Source organism: Bison bison, unplaced genomic scaffold, assembly GCF_000754665.1.
Source record: "Bison bison bison isolate TAMUID 2011002044 unplaced genomic scaffold, Bison_UMD1.0 scf7180017864034, whole genome shotgun sequence".
NCBI lineage: Eukaryota > Metazoa > Chordata > Mammalia > Artiodactyla > Bovidae > Bison > Bison bison.
Genome location: NW_011494606.1, coordinates 7,311,310 through 7,330,012, shown reverse-complemented (window position 1 = coordinate 7,330,012; position 18,703 = coordinate 7,311,310). Strand labels below are relative to the sequence as shown.

The following is an 18,703-nucleotide window of genomic DNA, read 5'->3' as shown; positions in this document are numbered from 1 at the left end:
CATATGGAGATTTATAAAATGTTATTTTAATTTTGGCAAACCTTACTTACTATAAGTTTATCTTTGAATTTTCATTTTGAAGGGAATGCCAAAACTCAAATTATAAGCCGCATTTGCTGGGTTTTCTAATATTTCAGACACAAACTCACTAACTCTCAGAAAGTGTCACATGGTGTCTATCTTAAGGCATGTTTTGGCTGAAGTTTATTCAAAACAGATTTGGGTTTAAATTAAACCTAGAAGATTTGTGTTACAAAGCTTTATTTAGCATAGCTGTAGAAAAGAAACTATATTTTAAGGTAATCTCATTGTCCTCAAGGTGACAGTCTTTTATTTAAAAATAATTGTATAGACCTGTCTCTAACCTAATTTAAAAGTTACCATATGAAACAGTTCAGGAAAAAAAATTGTTTATACATCTCAAAAATTCCTTTTATTCTCTTTTTTTGCTTTGGTCCACTTAATTTTGTTATACTGTTTTAGGCTTTTACCAAAACAGTAATCCAATAGCATGAGACTTAGGACAAAGAGATTTATTATGTCTTTCTGCATAGTAGAAGAATCACACATTGAACTTCAAGTTGGTCTGTCTCTCATTTTTAATTTGCAGCCCTGAGGATATAGAATATCCACATCTCTACTTTTTTTACTGTAAACAAGTCTTGGACTTGACCCAGCCATGTAGGAGAATACTGATGAAACAGTCACTGACTACACTGAACATTCATCGATTTATTAAGACAATGGAAGCACCTCTGCTGGTATGTGTCTTATTTAAATACGTTAGATAATTCGTATGTAAAATTTATTGTTTTGATTCCTAGATATGCATTTAACTTAAATGAGCTATATCTTTTCCCCTTGAACGTATTTATTTCATGTAGGCAGATTTAGGAGTAGTACCTTATTACAGGTAGATTAGAGGATAAACTGTGTATTCATAAAATGGTATTTTAATGCCTTGAAGTGTTATTGTTTTGAACAACCCAATATAGCATTGTGTAATTATAATGATAGTTATAATAAACTGTGGAATTATTCTGTGGTAGTTATAATGAACTGTGACCATTCTAAGATCACAAAGATTACATCATGGGCTAAGAAAAGACCTCTTTTGTGAATGTTTTGATTCCTGTTTTAAAAGTTTATAAATATTTGCATTATAGAATTTTTGGTGTCTCACTTTCCTTAGTGTCAGACTGAAAGACTCTTAGACTCAGTAGCTGATCAACTGACTTCTCTCTGGAAGTTTAAAGGGTTGTCCTGAGCATATGTAAAACCTTCAATAGGCCTTCTCACTCATCATATCCTTTTTACATAAAAGTTGTGCATATGTGCTATAAATAATTCAAACAGTGCAGCAAAGTATAAAAAATGAAAAATTTTAAAGCCACCAATTCCCGTCATTCAGAAATGAACTGTTAGCTGCAACCAGTCATCTCTGCATCCACATAGATACACACAGATAGAGGGATGAATGGATTCATGGGCGCTTTATAGTAAGAAGCATCAGATTTAACCTTATTTGAATTTACTAGAAGAAAAAGAAACTGATAAGAAACTAGAGGAATTATGGAACTTTTGAGAAATTGTTTCATCATTAGAAGGCTGTTTAGGAAATACTGTCTTAAATGTTGAAATGATTATGGAAAACACTGAGAAGTGAAAATTATTATTTTAAGAAAACTGCTTGTTTTCATTTTAGATAATATTGATTTACTCCTTGGTGTAAAAGATGAGAATATTAACTTCATATATTTATTTCCATCTCAGTTTCTCTTTACCCTCCAGATTTTTGTTTTGTGTTATTTTACATTGTAAAGGTTATAATATTTATATTGTGTTCTATAGCCCTGCTTTCATATTTAAATAGATTCAGAGCTCATCAGTCCCAGTTCTACTGGCTTCATTCCTGAGTTCTTTATTCTGGTCAGTTGTTATTGGGTTAGATTTTGACTTCAAGCAACTAAGAAAAAACAAAACAGTATATAGGTCTTTTTCCTTTCTGTTCACATGGGAGAGGGAAATATTTATCTTAGGTCCTTTGGGAGAAGATCCTCTGATTTTGGTTTGATCTTCCACTTCCCCACAAAGCCCTCAAAAGTTCATTGTACAATTCTTCATCATTTCTCTCCATCCTCATTTCCTTTTCTTCCAGTGTTGGGATATTAAGAATTCTCAGGATTTTGTCTACTCACCAGTCAACATTATCTATAAACATTAATAAAAATGGAAGCTGGGATTCAGAGTTTTTGATAAACTTCAGATGCATGATCATTGCAATTATATGCATTGTTTCACTTCTAAACATATGAAAATAGATGCAGGTTGGAGAATCTGTGTTTGTGTGTTAAGCAGATAGGGTTCCTGGACATTTAACTGTTGTAGATACATAGCACAGCTGCATCTTATTATCATGACAGGCTCATTGTCGAAACCCAGCAACTTTGCTGTGACATTAAGCCTGAGGATAAATCATGTGAAAAGAAATTGAGGCCCCTAGCCCACAGCTCCGGAGAAGGCGATGGCACCCTACTCCAGTACTCTTGTCTGGAAAATCCCATGGACGGAGGAGCCTGGTGGGCTAGGTCCATGGGGTTGCTAAGAGTCAGACACGACTGAGTGACTTCACTTTCACTTTTCACTTTCATGCATTGGAGAAGGAAATGGCAACCCACTCCAGTGTTCTTGCCTGGAGAATCCCAGGGACGGGGGAGCCTGGTGGGCTGCTGTCTATGGGGTCGCACAGAGTCGGACACGACTGATGCGACTTAGCAGCAGCAGCAGCAGCAGCGCCACAGCTCTGACTGAGCTCATACTAGTCAACAATAGCTTGCTAACTAGTAAATGAGCCATTTTTAAAGTGGAACCTTCACCCTCCAGTCAAAATGCCCCACAAATGCAATGTGGGCCAGAGATGAGTTTGTAGACATACGGACAACAGAAATGATTCTTTTATTTTAAGCCATTAAGTTTTGGGGTGCTTTGCTACATACACAATGATAGAGGCTCAGAACACACCCTCAATCTGTTTCTATGGCGTTAACTACTCTTAATTTTTAAATCTGAATTTTCAGGTCAAATTTTTCTTTGAAGTTCCTGTCCCTTATATTTAACTACTAATTAGATGTCTCTCTCCTAAGCTCTATGTGTCTGACATTAATGTGTTGTCTTTTACCATCTGTTCTTGCTCCATTATCTTGGTTAATTTACTGTCCAGTCACTCATGGCAGAAGCCTAGAAAATCATTCTCAATTCCTGCATCGCTCTGCATCTGATTTTAGATCTGAAATATCTTCTCGAATTCTAATAGCCAGTGCTTTAATCCAGGTTCAAACAATCCAGGTTTGAATGTTGAGTCTCTTGAACTAGTCCCTCAATTTTATTATCTTCCTCTCTCTTGTATACTACTTTAGTAATAAGAATTGACCTGGTCTATATTCCTATATTTCCCTCTCTTTAAGTTCATACTCCCTGTTGCTTGCATAGTAATATATTTTAAACACACATATATGATCTTGTTCTGGTAATTTTTGCAGTTCCTAAATGGCTTCAATTATTTACAGAATGAAGGCCTACTTTCTTAGGAGGATATACATGGTTTTTAATGATCTGGTCCTTTGCCAATTCTCCAGCCTTACTTGTCTGTTCCCATTTTTACTTTTTAATATTAAATTGCTTATGGTTCTCCAAATACTCAAAGAAGAAACCAGGCTTTTCTGTTCCTTCAGGCTGTTATACCCATCCAGGTCTTGACAATTCAGTTCTGTGTGGTTGTGAGGCTGAGGTTTCTACCTTCTCACTAGCTTATGGCTGGTGTTGCTCTTAGCTCCTATGGTCTGTTCTCAGATTCTGGCCACGTGGCCCTCTCAAAAAACATTGGAAGTTTCTCCTTCAAAGCCAGCAGACAATCTTGCTCCATTGTGCTGTGACAGTCTTACATGGTATAATCTAATCAAGGGAATGACTATACTGTGAGTACCACCCCCGCTCAAGGAATTAGGATTATACAAAATGTGTACACCAGGAATTTTGGGAGTCATTTTAGAATTATGTCTACCATAGCTAAATACAGATTTCTCTCTGGAAACTTTAAGGATTAGAAAAATGATTTTCTATTATTAGACAATTTGCAAGAAAGCATCTTTCTGTGTATCTGCTTTCATCCCCTATGCTGGTTTTACTCAGTGGGCTCTTTCAATCTGGCAGCTCGTGCTCCTTTAGTTGTGGGAAATTTCTGTGTTTATTTCAGTGATGTTTTATTCTCTTCTGTTTTCTCCCTTCTCTCTTTCTGGGACTCCTGTTTGAATGTTGAGTCTCTTGAACTAGTCCCTCAATTTTATTATCTTTTCTATTTTCCAGCTGTCTTTGCCATACTTTCTGGCAGATTTATTCAACTTCAGTTTTCATTTTTTGTGGATATAGTATCTTCTCATCTTTTTGAGCTTATCGGTGGTGGTTTTCTGAACCTTTCTTCTTCCTGAATAATCTGTTTCCTCCATGTTACTTGTTTTTCTGTTTGTTCTGGTCTTTCATGTTAGAGGCTTTCCTCAAATGCTTATTACTCCTTGTTCGTGATTTAGAATATGAAACTAAAGAAGTTGGCTGGAAATTCTGAGACTATGGATCAGACTTGTTAACTTTGAGCTCCATAGGGTGGTTGGACCTGGGCAGCGTTTTGGTGAACCACAATGTCAGTAGCTTTAGGCTTTAACTTGTGGTTGTTCAAGATCCCCAGAGAAGGATCTTCCAGTTTTCTGCTGAAATACAGAAGTCTAGCTTCTAGCTACCAGAAACTGAGTGGGGAGGGGACAGAATGAGTCTCAGCATTTGGTTGCTCAGTCCCTCTGCTTTGAGCATGGTATTCACACTCAGCTGTTCCTGCAGTCCCCCCAGATTTCTTCTGGTGTGATGCAGGGGTAGTTGCCTAAGCTCATGGAGTGAGGGAAGAGGATCTAGAGATCTAGCTGCTTCTCCAAAGGTTTTGTCTGTTCTTTCTTACTCTAGAGCCTTCTTGCCATCATTCCCCTTCTGCTCCTTCTTTCCCTGTTCCAGAGGCTCCAGGCACTGACAGTTCCTGAGCAGTTTTAGGATTCTGCAGTTAAAGTGAAATTGTTTCTTACCCTTTCCTCTCACGGCTTAGGATTTTGTTGTTCTCTAGCTTCTAAGACTTTGCTGCCTTTACTCTTTTCCCTTCTTCATGTGTGTATGTTCATCTGTTTTGAAAAATCCTACTGCTGAAGTTGTCCTGGGATTTCTGAAAGGAGTGAAGTTAGATGTGTGTTCAAGCTGCTGTCAGCTCAGATGTTCCTCATTGTTCTGTAAGATGTCATTATATATGTTAAATTCTTATATGGAAGAATTTGTTATGTGTTTCGTTTTTGTTTCAAATCTCTTTCTATTTATTCAGCAGCACCACAGTTTTATTTATTGCTTTTTTTGGTTTCTCTATGATATCCTTATTCTTTTTGGTTGTAAATATCTGTATAACTACTTGTAGAATTTGTTAGTTTCATATGTTAGTTTAAATTATATAGGTTCATGGGAGCATGAAACTTAGAAAACCATGAGACCGTTTTTGTAAATTGTGGATTTATTTCACAGACTTGTTTTTTCACTTATTATTAGCAGGGTTTAAATCCAAATGTTGGAACATTATTATCACATAGTGAAGACGTTTTGTTCTTTTTCTAAATGAAGACTGAAGTTGCTGGAGATCCTACACAAGTTTCAACTGTTCATCTACAACTAGGATTACCACTGGTTTTTATTGTTGGTCAACAAGCTACTTATGAAGCTGATAGAACAACTGCAGAATGGGTTGCTTGGCGTCTTCTGGGAAAAGCTGGAGTTCTACTTTTGTTAAGGTATTTTAAACATGGAATAGTAACTGTTCTCTCTTTAGCAGGACACTAGTATTTTTCTTGGTAATGTGTTCACTGGTAAATAAATTCAAATCTCTAATAGATTCTAATATAGTTAGAGCCAGTTGCTGAGTTGAAGTCTTTAATTATCAGCTTGATTAATATTTAGACCTTTAAACTTTACTAAATGAAGTTGTAGATTAAGATAGAGTATAGAAAACCTGGTCTGTATTTACATGAAAAATTTCTCAGACTCACTAAATTGTAATCTTTTTTCATAAACATTTTTAGTATAAAATTTTCAGTTCAATTTTAGATTGACCTCCTGGATATTATTCCTGAGATTGGCAACATATAACATTTATTTCCATTTTGATAAAGGGACTCTTTGGAAGTGGACATTCCTCACGATACTAATGTTATCATCAGAAGAGCAGAAGAGGTTGGTCATTTTCTATATTGGTCGATAACGTGTGCTTATTTAAAAGAGGTTAATACACATGGTCCTAAAGTAACATATGTTTATTACAGGAAAATTCTATGAATTGGCACTATTCAGAGATAACTGTTAACATTTTCAACTGTTGTGTGTTATTTTCATTTGTTAATCTCTTTTTCCGTGTGTGTTTGTATATTTATATAAATATATGTGTATCTGATGCTGCTGCTGCGCTAAGTCACTTCAGTCGTGTCTGACTCTGTGCGACTCCAGAGATGGCAGCCCACCAGGCTCCCCCATCCTGGGATTCTCCAGGCAAGAACACTGGAGTGTGTTGCTGTTTCCTTCTCCAATACATGAAAGTGAAAAGTGAAAGTGAAGTCGCTCAGTTGTGTCTGACTCTTAGCAACCCCATGGACTGCAGCCCACCAGGCTCCTCCGTCCATGGGATTTGCCAGGCAAGAGTACTGGCGTGGGGTGCCATTGCCTTCTCCAATATGTATATCCACGTATGCATATTTTAAAAGAAATTTAGGTTCATGCTGTATTCATCCCCCCTTTCACATACAGTTGTATTTCATTACTTGGTATTGTGCTGTGATGCCTGCCTTTAAACACTGTTTTGGACATCACTGATTTATTTCCCTTTGCTAAATTTCTGGAATTAAATTTTGTTAAATGAGATTTTTCTTTTTTCAGAGCTCGGGCCTTAACCACTTTAATTAATCTTTTTTGTGATTTAAAAATTGTATAGATTATATTTCATTTAAACTTACTATAAACTATTGGCTGTATTCCTTATGTTGTACAATATATCCTTGTGAATTATTTATTTTATTCATGATAGTTTTTACCTCTTAATCCCCTCCCCCATTCCCTCTTTCTACTGGTAACCATTAGTTTGTACTCTATGTCTGTGAGTCTGTTTCTGTTTTGTTATATTCATTAATTTGTTTTATGTTTTAAATTCCACATATAAGTGATAACGTACAGCATTTGTCTTTTTCTGCCTGACTTATTTCGTTGAGCATGATATCATCCAGGTCCATCTATGTTATTGGAAATGACAAAATTTCATTCATTTTTTATGGCAGAGCGATATTTCATTGCATATGTATGCCACATCTTTACCCACTTGTCTGTTCATAGGCACTTAGGTTGCTTCCATATCGGCTACTGTAAATAATGCTACTATGAAGCCTAGAGTGCATGTATCTTTTCAGATTAGGGTTTTTGTTTTCTTTGGATTCTACTGATTTACTTTTCATGTGTGAAGTTAATTGACTTTCATATTTTTTTTTCTGAATGTGATTTTTCTTTCTTTTCTCCCATGGAAAGGCATTTTATTTTAAATATAGCAGTGTGTACATGTTAATGGGAATTTTAAAGACTTTTACAATACACAGTCAAATTTCCTTCCAGAAATATTATTTTACCAGAAGGATTTAGAATTCCTTGTTCTTTATACATCTTTGCCAGTACTGAGTAGTAATCTTTAAAAAAAATTATTTCTATACACAAAAAAAGTTTCCATATTAATTTGCATGTCTTTGATAACTTTGACTAGTGAGATCACCTGTATTTCCTTTGTAAATTTCTTAAATTTTTGAATTTTTTAAATTCTTAAAAATTTCCCAAAATTTTTCTTAATTAAGAACTCTTTGGAATATCTTCTAAATATTTTAAACATATGCTAAAAAATTGTTGATATGTTTACAAATGGTCAGATAGTTTAAACTTAAATTCTCTTGCATAAGTCTATGGTATGACTACTGGATTCAGTTATCAAGATTGCTGGGAGAAATATCAATGACCTCAGATATGCAGATGACACCACCCTTATGGCAGAAAGTGAAGAGGAACCAAAAAAGAGCCTCTTGATGAAAGTGAAAGAGGAGAGTGAAAAAGCTGGCTTAAAACTCAACATTCAAAAAACTAAGATCATGGCATCTGGTCCCATCACTCCATGGCAAATAGATGGGGAAACAATGGAAACAGCGAGAGACTTTATTTTGGGGGGCTCCAAAATCACTGCAGATGCTGACTGCAGCCATGAAATAAAAAGACGCTTGCTCTTTGGAAGAAAAGTTATGACCAACCTAGATAGCATATTAGAAAGCAGAGACATTACTTTGCTGACAAAGGTCCATCTAGTCAAAGCTATGGTTTTCCCAGTAGTCATGTATGGATGTGGGAGTTGGACTATAAAGAAAGTTGAGCGCCGAAGAATTGATGCTTTTGAACTGTGGTGTTGGAGAAGACTCTTGAGTCCCTTGGACTGCAAGGAGATCCAACCAGTCAATCCTAAAGGAAATCAGTCCTGAATATTCATTGGAAGGACTGATGCTGAGCTGAAACTCCAATATTTGGCCACCTGATGCAAAGAATTGACTCATTGGAAAAGACCCTGATGCTGGGAAAGATTGAAGGCAGGAGGAGAAGGGGACAACAGAGGATGAGATGGTTGGATGGCATCACCAACTCGATGGACATGAGTTTGAGTAAACTCTGGGAGTTGGTGATGGACAGGGAAGCCTGGCATGCTGCAGTCCATGCGGTTGCAAAGAGTCGGACATGACTGAACAGCTGAACTGAAGTGACTGATGAATACTGAGTTAAAAAGTCAGAAGACTTGACTCCATTGCTGCTAGTTCTGGGCCCAGATAACTGAATTAACTTCTTCCAGCTCAGTTTTCTCATTTGTGAAATAGTTATAAAACCTCTCCTTCTAACTTATAAGAAATTTTATAAGACCAAATAGGAAAATACTTTGAGAACTGTAATATTGTTCAAATATGTGTATTGTGAGGTCATTATGCTTTGCTTTTAGACCAGGTAATGGAAAGAATACTTACTGAAACTATTTTTTTTTTTTTTTTTTTACTATTAGATAAAGGATTCCAAAATAGGACATTACTTTGTTATTGGGAAAAAGGTTTTATAGAAGAATTAAAGTTCATGCTATTTTCCCAGTACATATGAAAGTTATGTTTATACTATACTATAGTCTGTTAAGTGTGCAATAGCGTTATGTCTAGAAAAATCAATGTATGTAGCTTTAGTTAAAAAATAGTTACTGCTAAAAAATGCTAACCATCATCTGAGCCTCTAGTGAGTTGTAATCTTTTTACTCATGGAGGGCCCTGCCTTGATGCTGATGGCTGCTGAGTGATCAAGGCAGTAGTTGCTGAAGGTTGGGGTAGCTGTGGCAATTTCTTAAAATAAGATAACAATGAAGCTTGCCACATTGATTGACTCTTCCTTTCACAAATGATTTCTCTGTAGTATGCAATGCTACTAGGTAGAATTTTACCCACAGTAGAACTTCTTTCAAAATTGGAGTCAATCCCCTCAGACTCTGCTGCTGCTCTATCAACTAAGTTTTTGTAAGATTCTCAATCTTTTGTTCTCATATCAACGATCTTTAGAACTGCTTCACCAGAAGTAGATTCCATCTCCAGAAACCATTTTCTTTGCTCATCCATAAGAAACAACTCCTCATTCGTGCAAGTTTGATTGTGAGATTGCAGCAGGGATGATTACTGAAATAATCTAGTGGCCTAAAATTTCATGTTTTAAAAAAGTTTTGGTTGAGCCTTAGTGTAAGAAATTTTAATAGAATAATTTCAATGGAATATAATTTGGTATTCTTAAAATACCTGGAGCCAGGTATTATTTTTATGTTTATGGCTAAACAGTCAATTGAACTTTATAGTGGAATTATTTATTTATTTATTTATATTAAATTACTTTTTCCCCCTTCTTTTTGGCCATGCCACACAACTTGTGAGATCTAAATTCCCCAACCAGGGATTGAACCCAGGCCAGGGCAGTGAAAGCCCCAATCCTAACTGCTAGGCCACCAGGGGCCTCTCTAGTGGACTTATTTTAGATTAAGTATTATTTTAAGTGGTGGTAGTGATTTGGTCACTAAGTCATGTAAAATATCAAAAGAATTTTGGTGCTATTTGCAATAAAATTGCATATATTTGTATCTTGTATTGAGGTAGGACTTACTGTTACATGTAAAATACTTCAGATTTCAGCAGAATGTAACTGTGACAAGAAGCAAATGAGACTTTCCAGTTCCATGTTTTGCCTTCTTTTCTAGTAGTATGCACTATCTTTCTGTAATGCTTAGATACTTTTAATATTTTGGAGTTAATTTCCCATTTTTATTTTTAAATATTAAAATTGAAATTCACAAGTTTAGTTTCATTTTAGTGTCAAACAAGTAAAATATATTAAAATGGTTCATTATATTCTAGTCATATCTTTTAAAATTAATGTATTTCTAGGACACGCAAGTGGAATTTTTGGCATTAAGTCATATTGATTTAATAGTATTCCATCTGGAAAGTACCATGAACGTTGAGGAAATGGTCAAATATGAAGACATGGCAGAGCTAAACATAGGTAATGTGTTTTTTGATGCTCATGTTCCCCTCCCATTTCTGCCCAGCATCCTTAAGGTCAGTGAAATTTCAGTGAATTAACTTTCACATTCAAGAATATGAAGAGACCTGAAGAAATTTGGAATCACATTTTAGCAAGTTGATTAGGTGAAAAGATACAAGGATGCTCTATTTTGCTTAGTGTGATACATTTTATTGTTATATATCAGGCTTCTCTCTTTCCGCCTGTGCCTTTATCCTCCAGATCAGTTCCTTCAGTGCTACGGGTCTATTCCATTATGATATTTATTTTTGTTATTCCTATTAGGGTATGAAATTCTGATGAATATAGTTATATTTGTAGTTGTAAATGAATCCAGTTGTTAACAGTAAAAGGAGTAAACTTTGATAACTTTTATACTTATTTTTAACGTTATTTTTAATAATGTTAAAAATAATTATTGTTTTAACATTTAAACATTTAACATTAGTATTTTAACGTTAAATTAATTTTACCATAATGTCAAAATAATTTAAATTAATTTTAACAGAATTTTGCCAATTTTGTTTTTCTTTTTATTGTTCTATCACCTATGTTTTGAAGTATTCTATAGTTTTCAAGGCTATTTCCCACACATTATTTACTTTGATTGTTTTCCTCTGAGTTGGTTGAGGTCACCTTCATTGTAGATGAAAAATCTGTGTTTTCGCAGAGTTAAATGATCTGCACAAAGTCACAAATGGCATGTGGAGCATTCTGACTTGAAATTTCATTTATGACCATTATCATTCCTGATACTTCTTTATAACATATCCTATTCTGAAATTGCTCATTTGCTTTTCTCCCTTCTGTACTGGTCTATTATAAACTTCTAAGGCAGGGATTATGTCTTGTGCATTTACTAAATGTATCCCGTTTAGTAAATTATTGAATTTTTATCATGAGTCCCGTTGAGTAAATACTTTTTATGTAGTCCTGTTGTTATGAGTCTCAGGAAGGAAGGAATTTTCATATTCTTTTCATGAGATCAGTTTATTATGATGATCAAAATCTGTATTATAGATTTAGTAAGGCCTCTGAGCTGTAACTGGTACATGACCAGCCTCATGGTTTGAGCACTGCTCTAGTTTTCTGGTATACAGAGGTTAGAACTGCTGATGATTTAAGCCGGAGTTCTTCTCCATAGCATCATCATTATACAGGCAGGTCTGTGTTCTGGTCTCTTGGTCCTTGCTTTGTTCCTATCATCGTTCATATATTCAAACTTTCAAAGTTACAGGAACCATCCAGGTGTCAGTTTTAACAGGATTCCTGTCCTCAGTGGAAGTTGCCTTTTTCAAAATTTTGTTGCCATGTCTTGTTTTACTTAGTGACTCTCTAGCTTCAAGATAGCTTGCCCTCTGGTGCTGCCTTCTCATTTTTTCTCTCTCCTGTCTTTGCTCCTCAGCCCAGTTCTTGTGTTTTGGGGGTGGAGGGGTTTGGTCTTAATTTCCTATGTTTGTAATCCATATTGACTTGTAATATAGTATGATGTTGTGCCCAAATACACAATTGCCCTCTTATTTTCATTCCTTCTCATTAATTAGGAAAAATAGATGAGGTTTGGAAAGAGTTTGTTACCATGAAAAAGTGAAATATAAAGAAAAATGCTCTTCAGAGGAAATGAACACACAGTGAGTCATAATTAAATGAACTGGGTTCTACAAAAAGAGTATGAAAAACACTTACGTGACTAAAAAGAATATATATACATGTTGATAAGTAGGTGAAATATAGAACTGAGGAGTGAATATATTTATAAACTTAAGTGGCTTATTAAGAGAATGGGAAAGCAGAAAGGTGTTAGAACAAGGTAAGAGAAGAAAGGATGGATTAGGAAATAAGAATGGACTGGCAGGAAAATGAAAATATGTGAATAATAAGAAAATACTGTAAATGAGAAAATTGGCCTTCATTAATTTTGATATTGAGGGCATAACTTAGTGTCATAGAATGTGATATTTTAAAGTATCTTAAAATTAATAGTGTAAGTTTTATGGTTCACAGGTTTGAACACTGAAATTCCTAGAGTTATGTAATTTACTAGAGTCACACAGCTAAAAATTGCTGATGTGATACTAAAATCTAGATATAGTCTTTTATGGTATTGGAAATCATATGGAAAATAATAATTTAGTTTTCTGAATGCATTGTCTTTCTCACTTCCTTTCTTTTTAATATGTTATTACAGAGAATTATAAATGTATCATAAAATAGGATAATAGAACAAACCTCCAGATAACCATTTCCTGGCCTCACTCAACTACCATCAGTCAGTGGCTAATCCTGTTACATTCATAGCCCTTTACTTATTATTTTGCACCTAATTCCAAACATATAAATTCATCCATAAATATTTCTCTGTATTTCAGACATGTAAGGATTCTTTTAAAATTAACATAATGCTATTATTTCATCTACATGGTTAAGAATTGTTAATATCAGATGCTTAGTCGACATGCAGATTTCCAGCTTCATCATGCTTCTTCATGCCACTGTTGCTTTGTACATGCTGTTCGTTTTACTCATATGCCTCTACTGCCTCCTTAAGTTTCATTTTTCTTTTAATAATGTTCAGCTAGTGTCAACTTCTAGGAAGCTTTAATTGTCTCTAATCAAGTTGGATGTGCCTCCAATGTTACCATATGATCTGTACAAACTTCCAACAGGACATTTGTGAATTCAGAATATGTGTGTGTATGTGTGTTTACTACATATTTGAATGGATAGATGAATGAATGGGTGGGTGGGTCTGTCTGTCTTACTGAAGTTTTTTTTAAGATTTAATTGATATGTAACATTATATTAGTTTTAGTTGTATACCATAATGATTCAATATTTCTGTATATTGTGGTTAATGAAACGATTTTTACATATTCAGAATCTACCCATAACTTAATACACATAGAATAAAATAAAAATTTCTTGGTTTATATGACCTCTTATGGCTTTCCATGTGGTACTAATGGTAAAGAACCTGCTTGCCAATGCAAGAGAAGGAGACATAAGAGATGCAGGTTCAATCCCAGATCCGGAAGATCCCCTGGAGGAGGAAATGGCAACCCACTCCTGTTTTCTTGCCTGGAGAGTCCCATAGACAGAGGAGCCTGGCAGGCTACATACATACAGTCCATGGGGTCGCAAAGAATTGAACACAACTGAGTGACTGATCCACACATGATCTAGAAACCCTAGAGTTTTCTCACGTCATTCCTTCAGTCTATTTCGTTTTAGTCAAATGTGCCTTCCCTCAGTGCCTAGAGTATGCTGAGCTCTTTTATGTCTCCGAGTCTTTGCATATGTTGTTCTCTTTGTCTAAAACGTTCTTTTCTTGATTATCCGGTAGACTTTGGATTGCCCAATTTAAATCTCCCTGTTAAAATCTCTCAGTGTATCTTTTGCCTTTCTTCTTAAACTGATCACGTTTATAGTTACATATTTATTTAGTGATGAGTTTATCGACTGATTTTTCCATAGATAGAAACCGTGTGATCAGGGACTACGTCTGCTTTGCTCACTGCTTTCCTTAGTGTCCATCCCAGTGCTTGCCGTGTAGTAGAAGCAAAAGAAATACTGTCAAACGTGTGTGGTAGGACTTTTTTAGGTTATAAACTAATATACTGATTAGAAACAAATGTTATTTGTTGACAAGTTTATTATTTTTATATTTATATTTATTATATTATTTCTTGACAAGTGTAAGTAATTCCTTTTGGAATTAACTAAAACTTGATCATTTCTAGGTCAGGAAGCATCTGAGAGTCATTTAAGATAGGAAGCCAGACAACTGGAAAGTTTTCTAAATATCATGCATTTAAAATATTAAGATAGTATGAATTCATGAGTTTCTATGAAGTGCCAAATTTTCATATGCTTGCCTGGGAGAAGAGCTTAAATATTTTAAATTGTACATTTATGTTTACATTAATTTCTCTTCAAACATTTCAGAAATTCAAGATGATGAAGTGGAAGAAACTGTTTACAGAGACAGAAAGAGACAGTTACCTTTGGAACTCACTCTGGAATTAACGGAAGAGACATTTCATGCGACAGTGACAGCTTCTGACAGCATAGTGCTTTTCTATGCTGGCTGTGAGTATTATGAACCTTTAGAGGTGACTGCTGTACTGCACATTAGGACATTTAAAGTAGGCAGATTTTACTTTTGCATTCTGTTATTACACATTGTAAAATGACATAGCTTTCATATGTCCCACACTTTTAAACAATTTACTTCGAAGCTGTTTCTAGGGTTGTAAAACTGATTATATATAGTATAGTGTAAGTGGTAGTCGCTCAGTCATATCTGACTCTTTGCAATCCCATAGACTGTAGCCCGCCAGGCACTTCTGCCTGTGGGATTCTCCAGGCAAGAATACTGGAGTGGGTTGCCATTCCCTTCTCCAGGGGATCTGAGCCTCGTGCATTGCAGGCAGATTCTTTACCATGTGAGCCACCAGAGAAGCCCTGATTATATAGTTGATTATAAATTGAAGATTATGATTAAACTAGATGTTAAGCTTACTAATTTGGAAAATTGTTGTTAATCAAGCTAATGATTTTAATAGATTAACAGTTATTGGAGGTTTATAGGCATTATATTGCTTTTATCTTCAAACAATAGCCATTCAACTATACTCCTTGCCATATGAATGTAGAAAATTAGTTGTATTTGGAACTATCTTGAATGTGTGGACAATACTGAGTGCTGCATATTAGAATATTTCTTAGTATAAAATAATTTTAAGATACCCCATTAATCTATATGTTTGTTATGTATAAGTATGGATGCTTTAGAAATATGTATGTTGTAATATCTTTTTTTTTTTTATCTTAATGTAGGGCAAGCAGTATCCATGGCATTTCTGCAGTCCTATATCGATGTGGCAATTAAACTGAAAGGTATTACACTGTTGTAGGCATGTTTATTTTCCTGGTTCTGAGCTATAGCTATTTGTAAAATTGTGTCTCGCTAAAGGTGTAGAAAACCACATAAAATTTCAGATTATTACGTTTGTGTCTCCACAACAAACATAAGTTAATACTGAACGTTAGACTATTCCACTTGAAACATGATTAAGTATTGAAACCATTTTACAGCAAAGAAAATTAAAAAGTGATAACTTCAGTATAAGTTAATACTCCACAGTTAATAAGTTAAGGAACCATGAGTTTCAAAACTGTTAGGAGCATTCCCTTTGATTGTCTTCATTAAACTGTCTTATAGCTTTATACTTAATCCAGTAAACTTTTTGGCTGAATTCAGTCATTCAGCAAACATTTATTGAGTGCCTACTATGTGCCAGTTACTGTTAAATATTATTAAATATATACTAAATATTATTAAATAAAAATTTGATAGATAAACCTATATCTCACAGTCTAATGAAGGCTCTAAGATCCCAGTGTTCTTGAAGCTATACAGTTAGCTTTTCATGGGTAGGGAATTTCTTAATAGCCAGAATCTTTTTATTTTAACTATTCTATGAAACCTGATTCAGTGGTAGACAAACAGTAATCCAAGCAATGAACTCAAAATGTCTATGCCACTGTCCCAGCAAAGAAAAGGAGGAGTGGGGAGGCCTGTTAGTGTTAGTAAGAGAGAGAGAGTAATGGATTAGGTAAGTATAATATTTTTTAATCATTCGAATAAGACAGTCCATATCATGCTTTGTATCTTTAATATTATTTCTTCTTACTCTGTTTTTCTTGTTAATAAAAGCTGTTATGGCTAAATGGGCTTTTTCTTGGCTACTCCAGAAATGCATCTACCATTTAGTTTTTTTAGGACATTGGCTTACAGCCTCTTTTATTATTTAGTAAGTTCCTTATGGGAAGAAAGTATGCCTTATACTCAGTTCATTGGACTTGGTGCATTGTCTTACACTACAGAATATCTTGTGTTTAATAATTGTTGAGTAAATAAATTAGCAATATAGTAGAGTTTCATAAATTTTATTTTATTCTCACAAAATTTTATTTTGTGGAAAAGGTGTACTGGTATACAACGTGTGTGTGTGTGTGTATGTATGTATATATATATATATGTGTGTATATATATATGTGTGTGTGTATATATATATATATATGGGGCTTTTGTGAATTCAAGAAGTTGATTCCAGAAAGTCAACCCTAAATACAATATGTTCTATAATAATTAAAGCATCAGAGATATAAAAAAATCATTGTTGATCCATTTCTCTTCCATTCAATTCCAAACTACATTTGATCTATTGTTTGATTATTTCATTCCCCAAGTGAAGGGATGATTAAGTCTGTAGATAATATGATCCCTAATATTTTTTTTAAAGCAAATCCTGTCACTCTCTAGTTCTCCTTTATGATTGCAATCTATAGACTGATTTAAGTTTCTTCTCTTAGGTTTTCCAGCCTTACTAGAAGAAAGAAAAAGTAGGAAAATATAAAAAAATAACCATATATATAAATATAAAATATAAATATAAATAAAATATAACCATTTATATATATATAAAAGTAGGAAAATATAAACCATAATAAAATAGTAATTGGATAATGTCCATGAGTACTAGAATTATCCCCCCTCCCCAGCCCATTTGGCTAGATACCAAATGAAAATGGAAGGAGGTTCTCTTACTTTCTTCTCTGTTAATGACCACATAAAGACCTGACCCCTCAATGCAAGGACTCTGAGTTGTATGTGTTTGTAGAATAAAAAATGAAGATTAACCACCAACCTAAAGACTTGATTTCTTTTTTCAATTAGTATGTTCTTTATGAATAACAATTCTTTTAGTAATTAGATATCAGGTGGATTATTTTGGAAGTTCATGGGGCTTCATATAGAAATGCATAGTATAGGTAACAATAATGTTTTATGTCTGTGGTGAAGCCTATACTATAATTTTATAAACTAGGACAATATTGTAATACTTTGGGGGTTGTATAATCTTTCATGTTGTTTTGGGAAAAAGCCACTTATTTAATCTTAGTCCAAGAGGATGAAGAATATTTTATACTTAGTCACAAGGTGGCAGCAAATGTCTGTTTTTGTTTTTCTTTTAAATTAGGATCCTTATTTGAAATTGCTGTGTTGTTAAAGTACGTGGAGTGTAATACTACAGTAATCTTAGAACATTAGACTATTCCACTTGAAACATGATTAAGTATTGAAACCATTTTACAGCAAAGAAAATTAAAATGTGATAACTTCAGTATAAGTAGCCTTATCATTTTTTAGTAATATATATCAATATTCTTTATTTCAGTTTTAAAGATAACATCAAAGTTTTCAGCTTGGACTGCTGGGACATTTTAAACAGTGCTAGACCCACTTAGGATGCTTATTGAAGGGAGAGAACTACATTTATTATGACACCATGTTCCATCCTTTGGTGGCACTGCATAGTATGATACTCCATCTGAGCAGGCACCAGCACATGCACCACTACACATTTACTGACTAAATGACTAACATAAAGGAGAAGAGAACTTTATAGATCCAAGCTTAGAAGGAATAAAGGTTTATCTTTGTATGTCATATAATATTCAGGTATTAACATACTTCAATGTAAACACTGAAAATTTGTTCATGAAGAAATATCAGGGTACATTTCACAAATTTTTACTGGATACATAATAGGTAATAGACATTGTTCTAGGTAGCAGGTTTATAAGACAGACTAGACCCTGTGAGATAGAATCTAGGATCATAACGTAAAGATGGATTTTTAGTATTAAAACTTTTGAAGATAAAATATTAAAATATTGCATTTTGCAATTTTAGTCATATGGGTAGGTTACATCCTAATTTAGAATTTAGGATTAAATTGATATACAAAGATTCCTTCTTTGATCTAATACTATATTAAAATTTCCTTTTATTAGATTTTCTTCCTCTCTTTCATTAGCTGAGTTTTATGGTACTTTGTTATTTGGTTTTTGATATCTCTGCACCTAACTATATATTTTGGAGAACTGGAGAACT

General features: G+C 34.3%; 1 protein-coding gene across 3 annotated transcripts in view; it reads left to right on the top strand.

Annotated features, from left to right (window-relative positions):
* Window positions 1-18,703, top strand: part of TXNDC16 (thioredoxin domain containing 16) — a 94,296-nt gene that overhangs the window by 43,759 nt on the left and 31,834 nt on the right. For all 3 annotated transcript variants that reach the window (XM_010834573.1, XM_010834575.1, XM_010834576.1), the window contains 6 exons: window positions 611-761; window positions 5,701-5,867; window positions 6,246-6,306; window positions 10,602-10,719; window positions 14,686-14,829; window positions 15,580-15,639. In XM_010834573.1, the coding sequence (XP_010832875.1) occupies window positions 611-761; window positions 5,701-5,867; window positions 6,246-6,306; window positions 10,602-10,719; window positions 14,686-14,829; window positions 15,580-15,639 (701 nt within the window). The remainder of the gene's footprint in view (window positions 1-610; window positions 762-5,700; window positions 5,868-6,245; window positions 6,307-10,601; window positions 10,720-14,685; window positions 14,830-15,579; window positions 15,640-18,703) is intronic.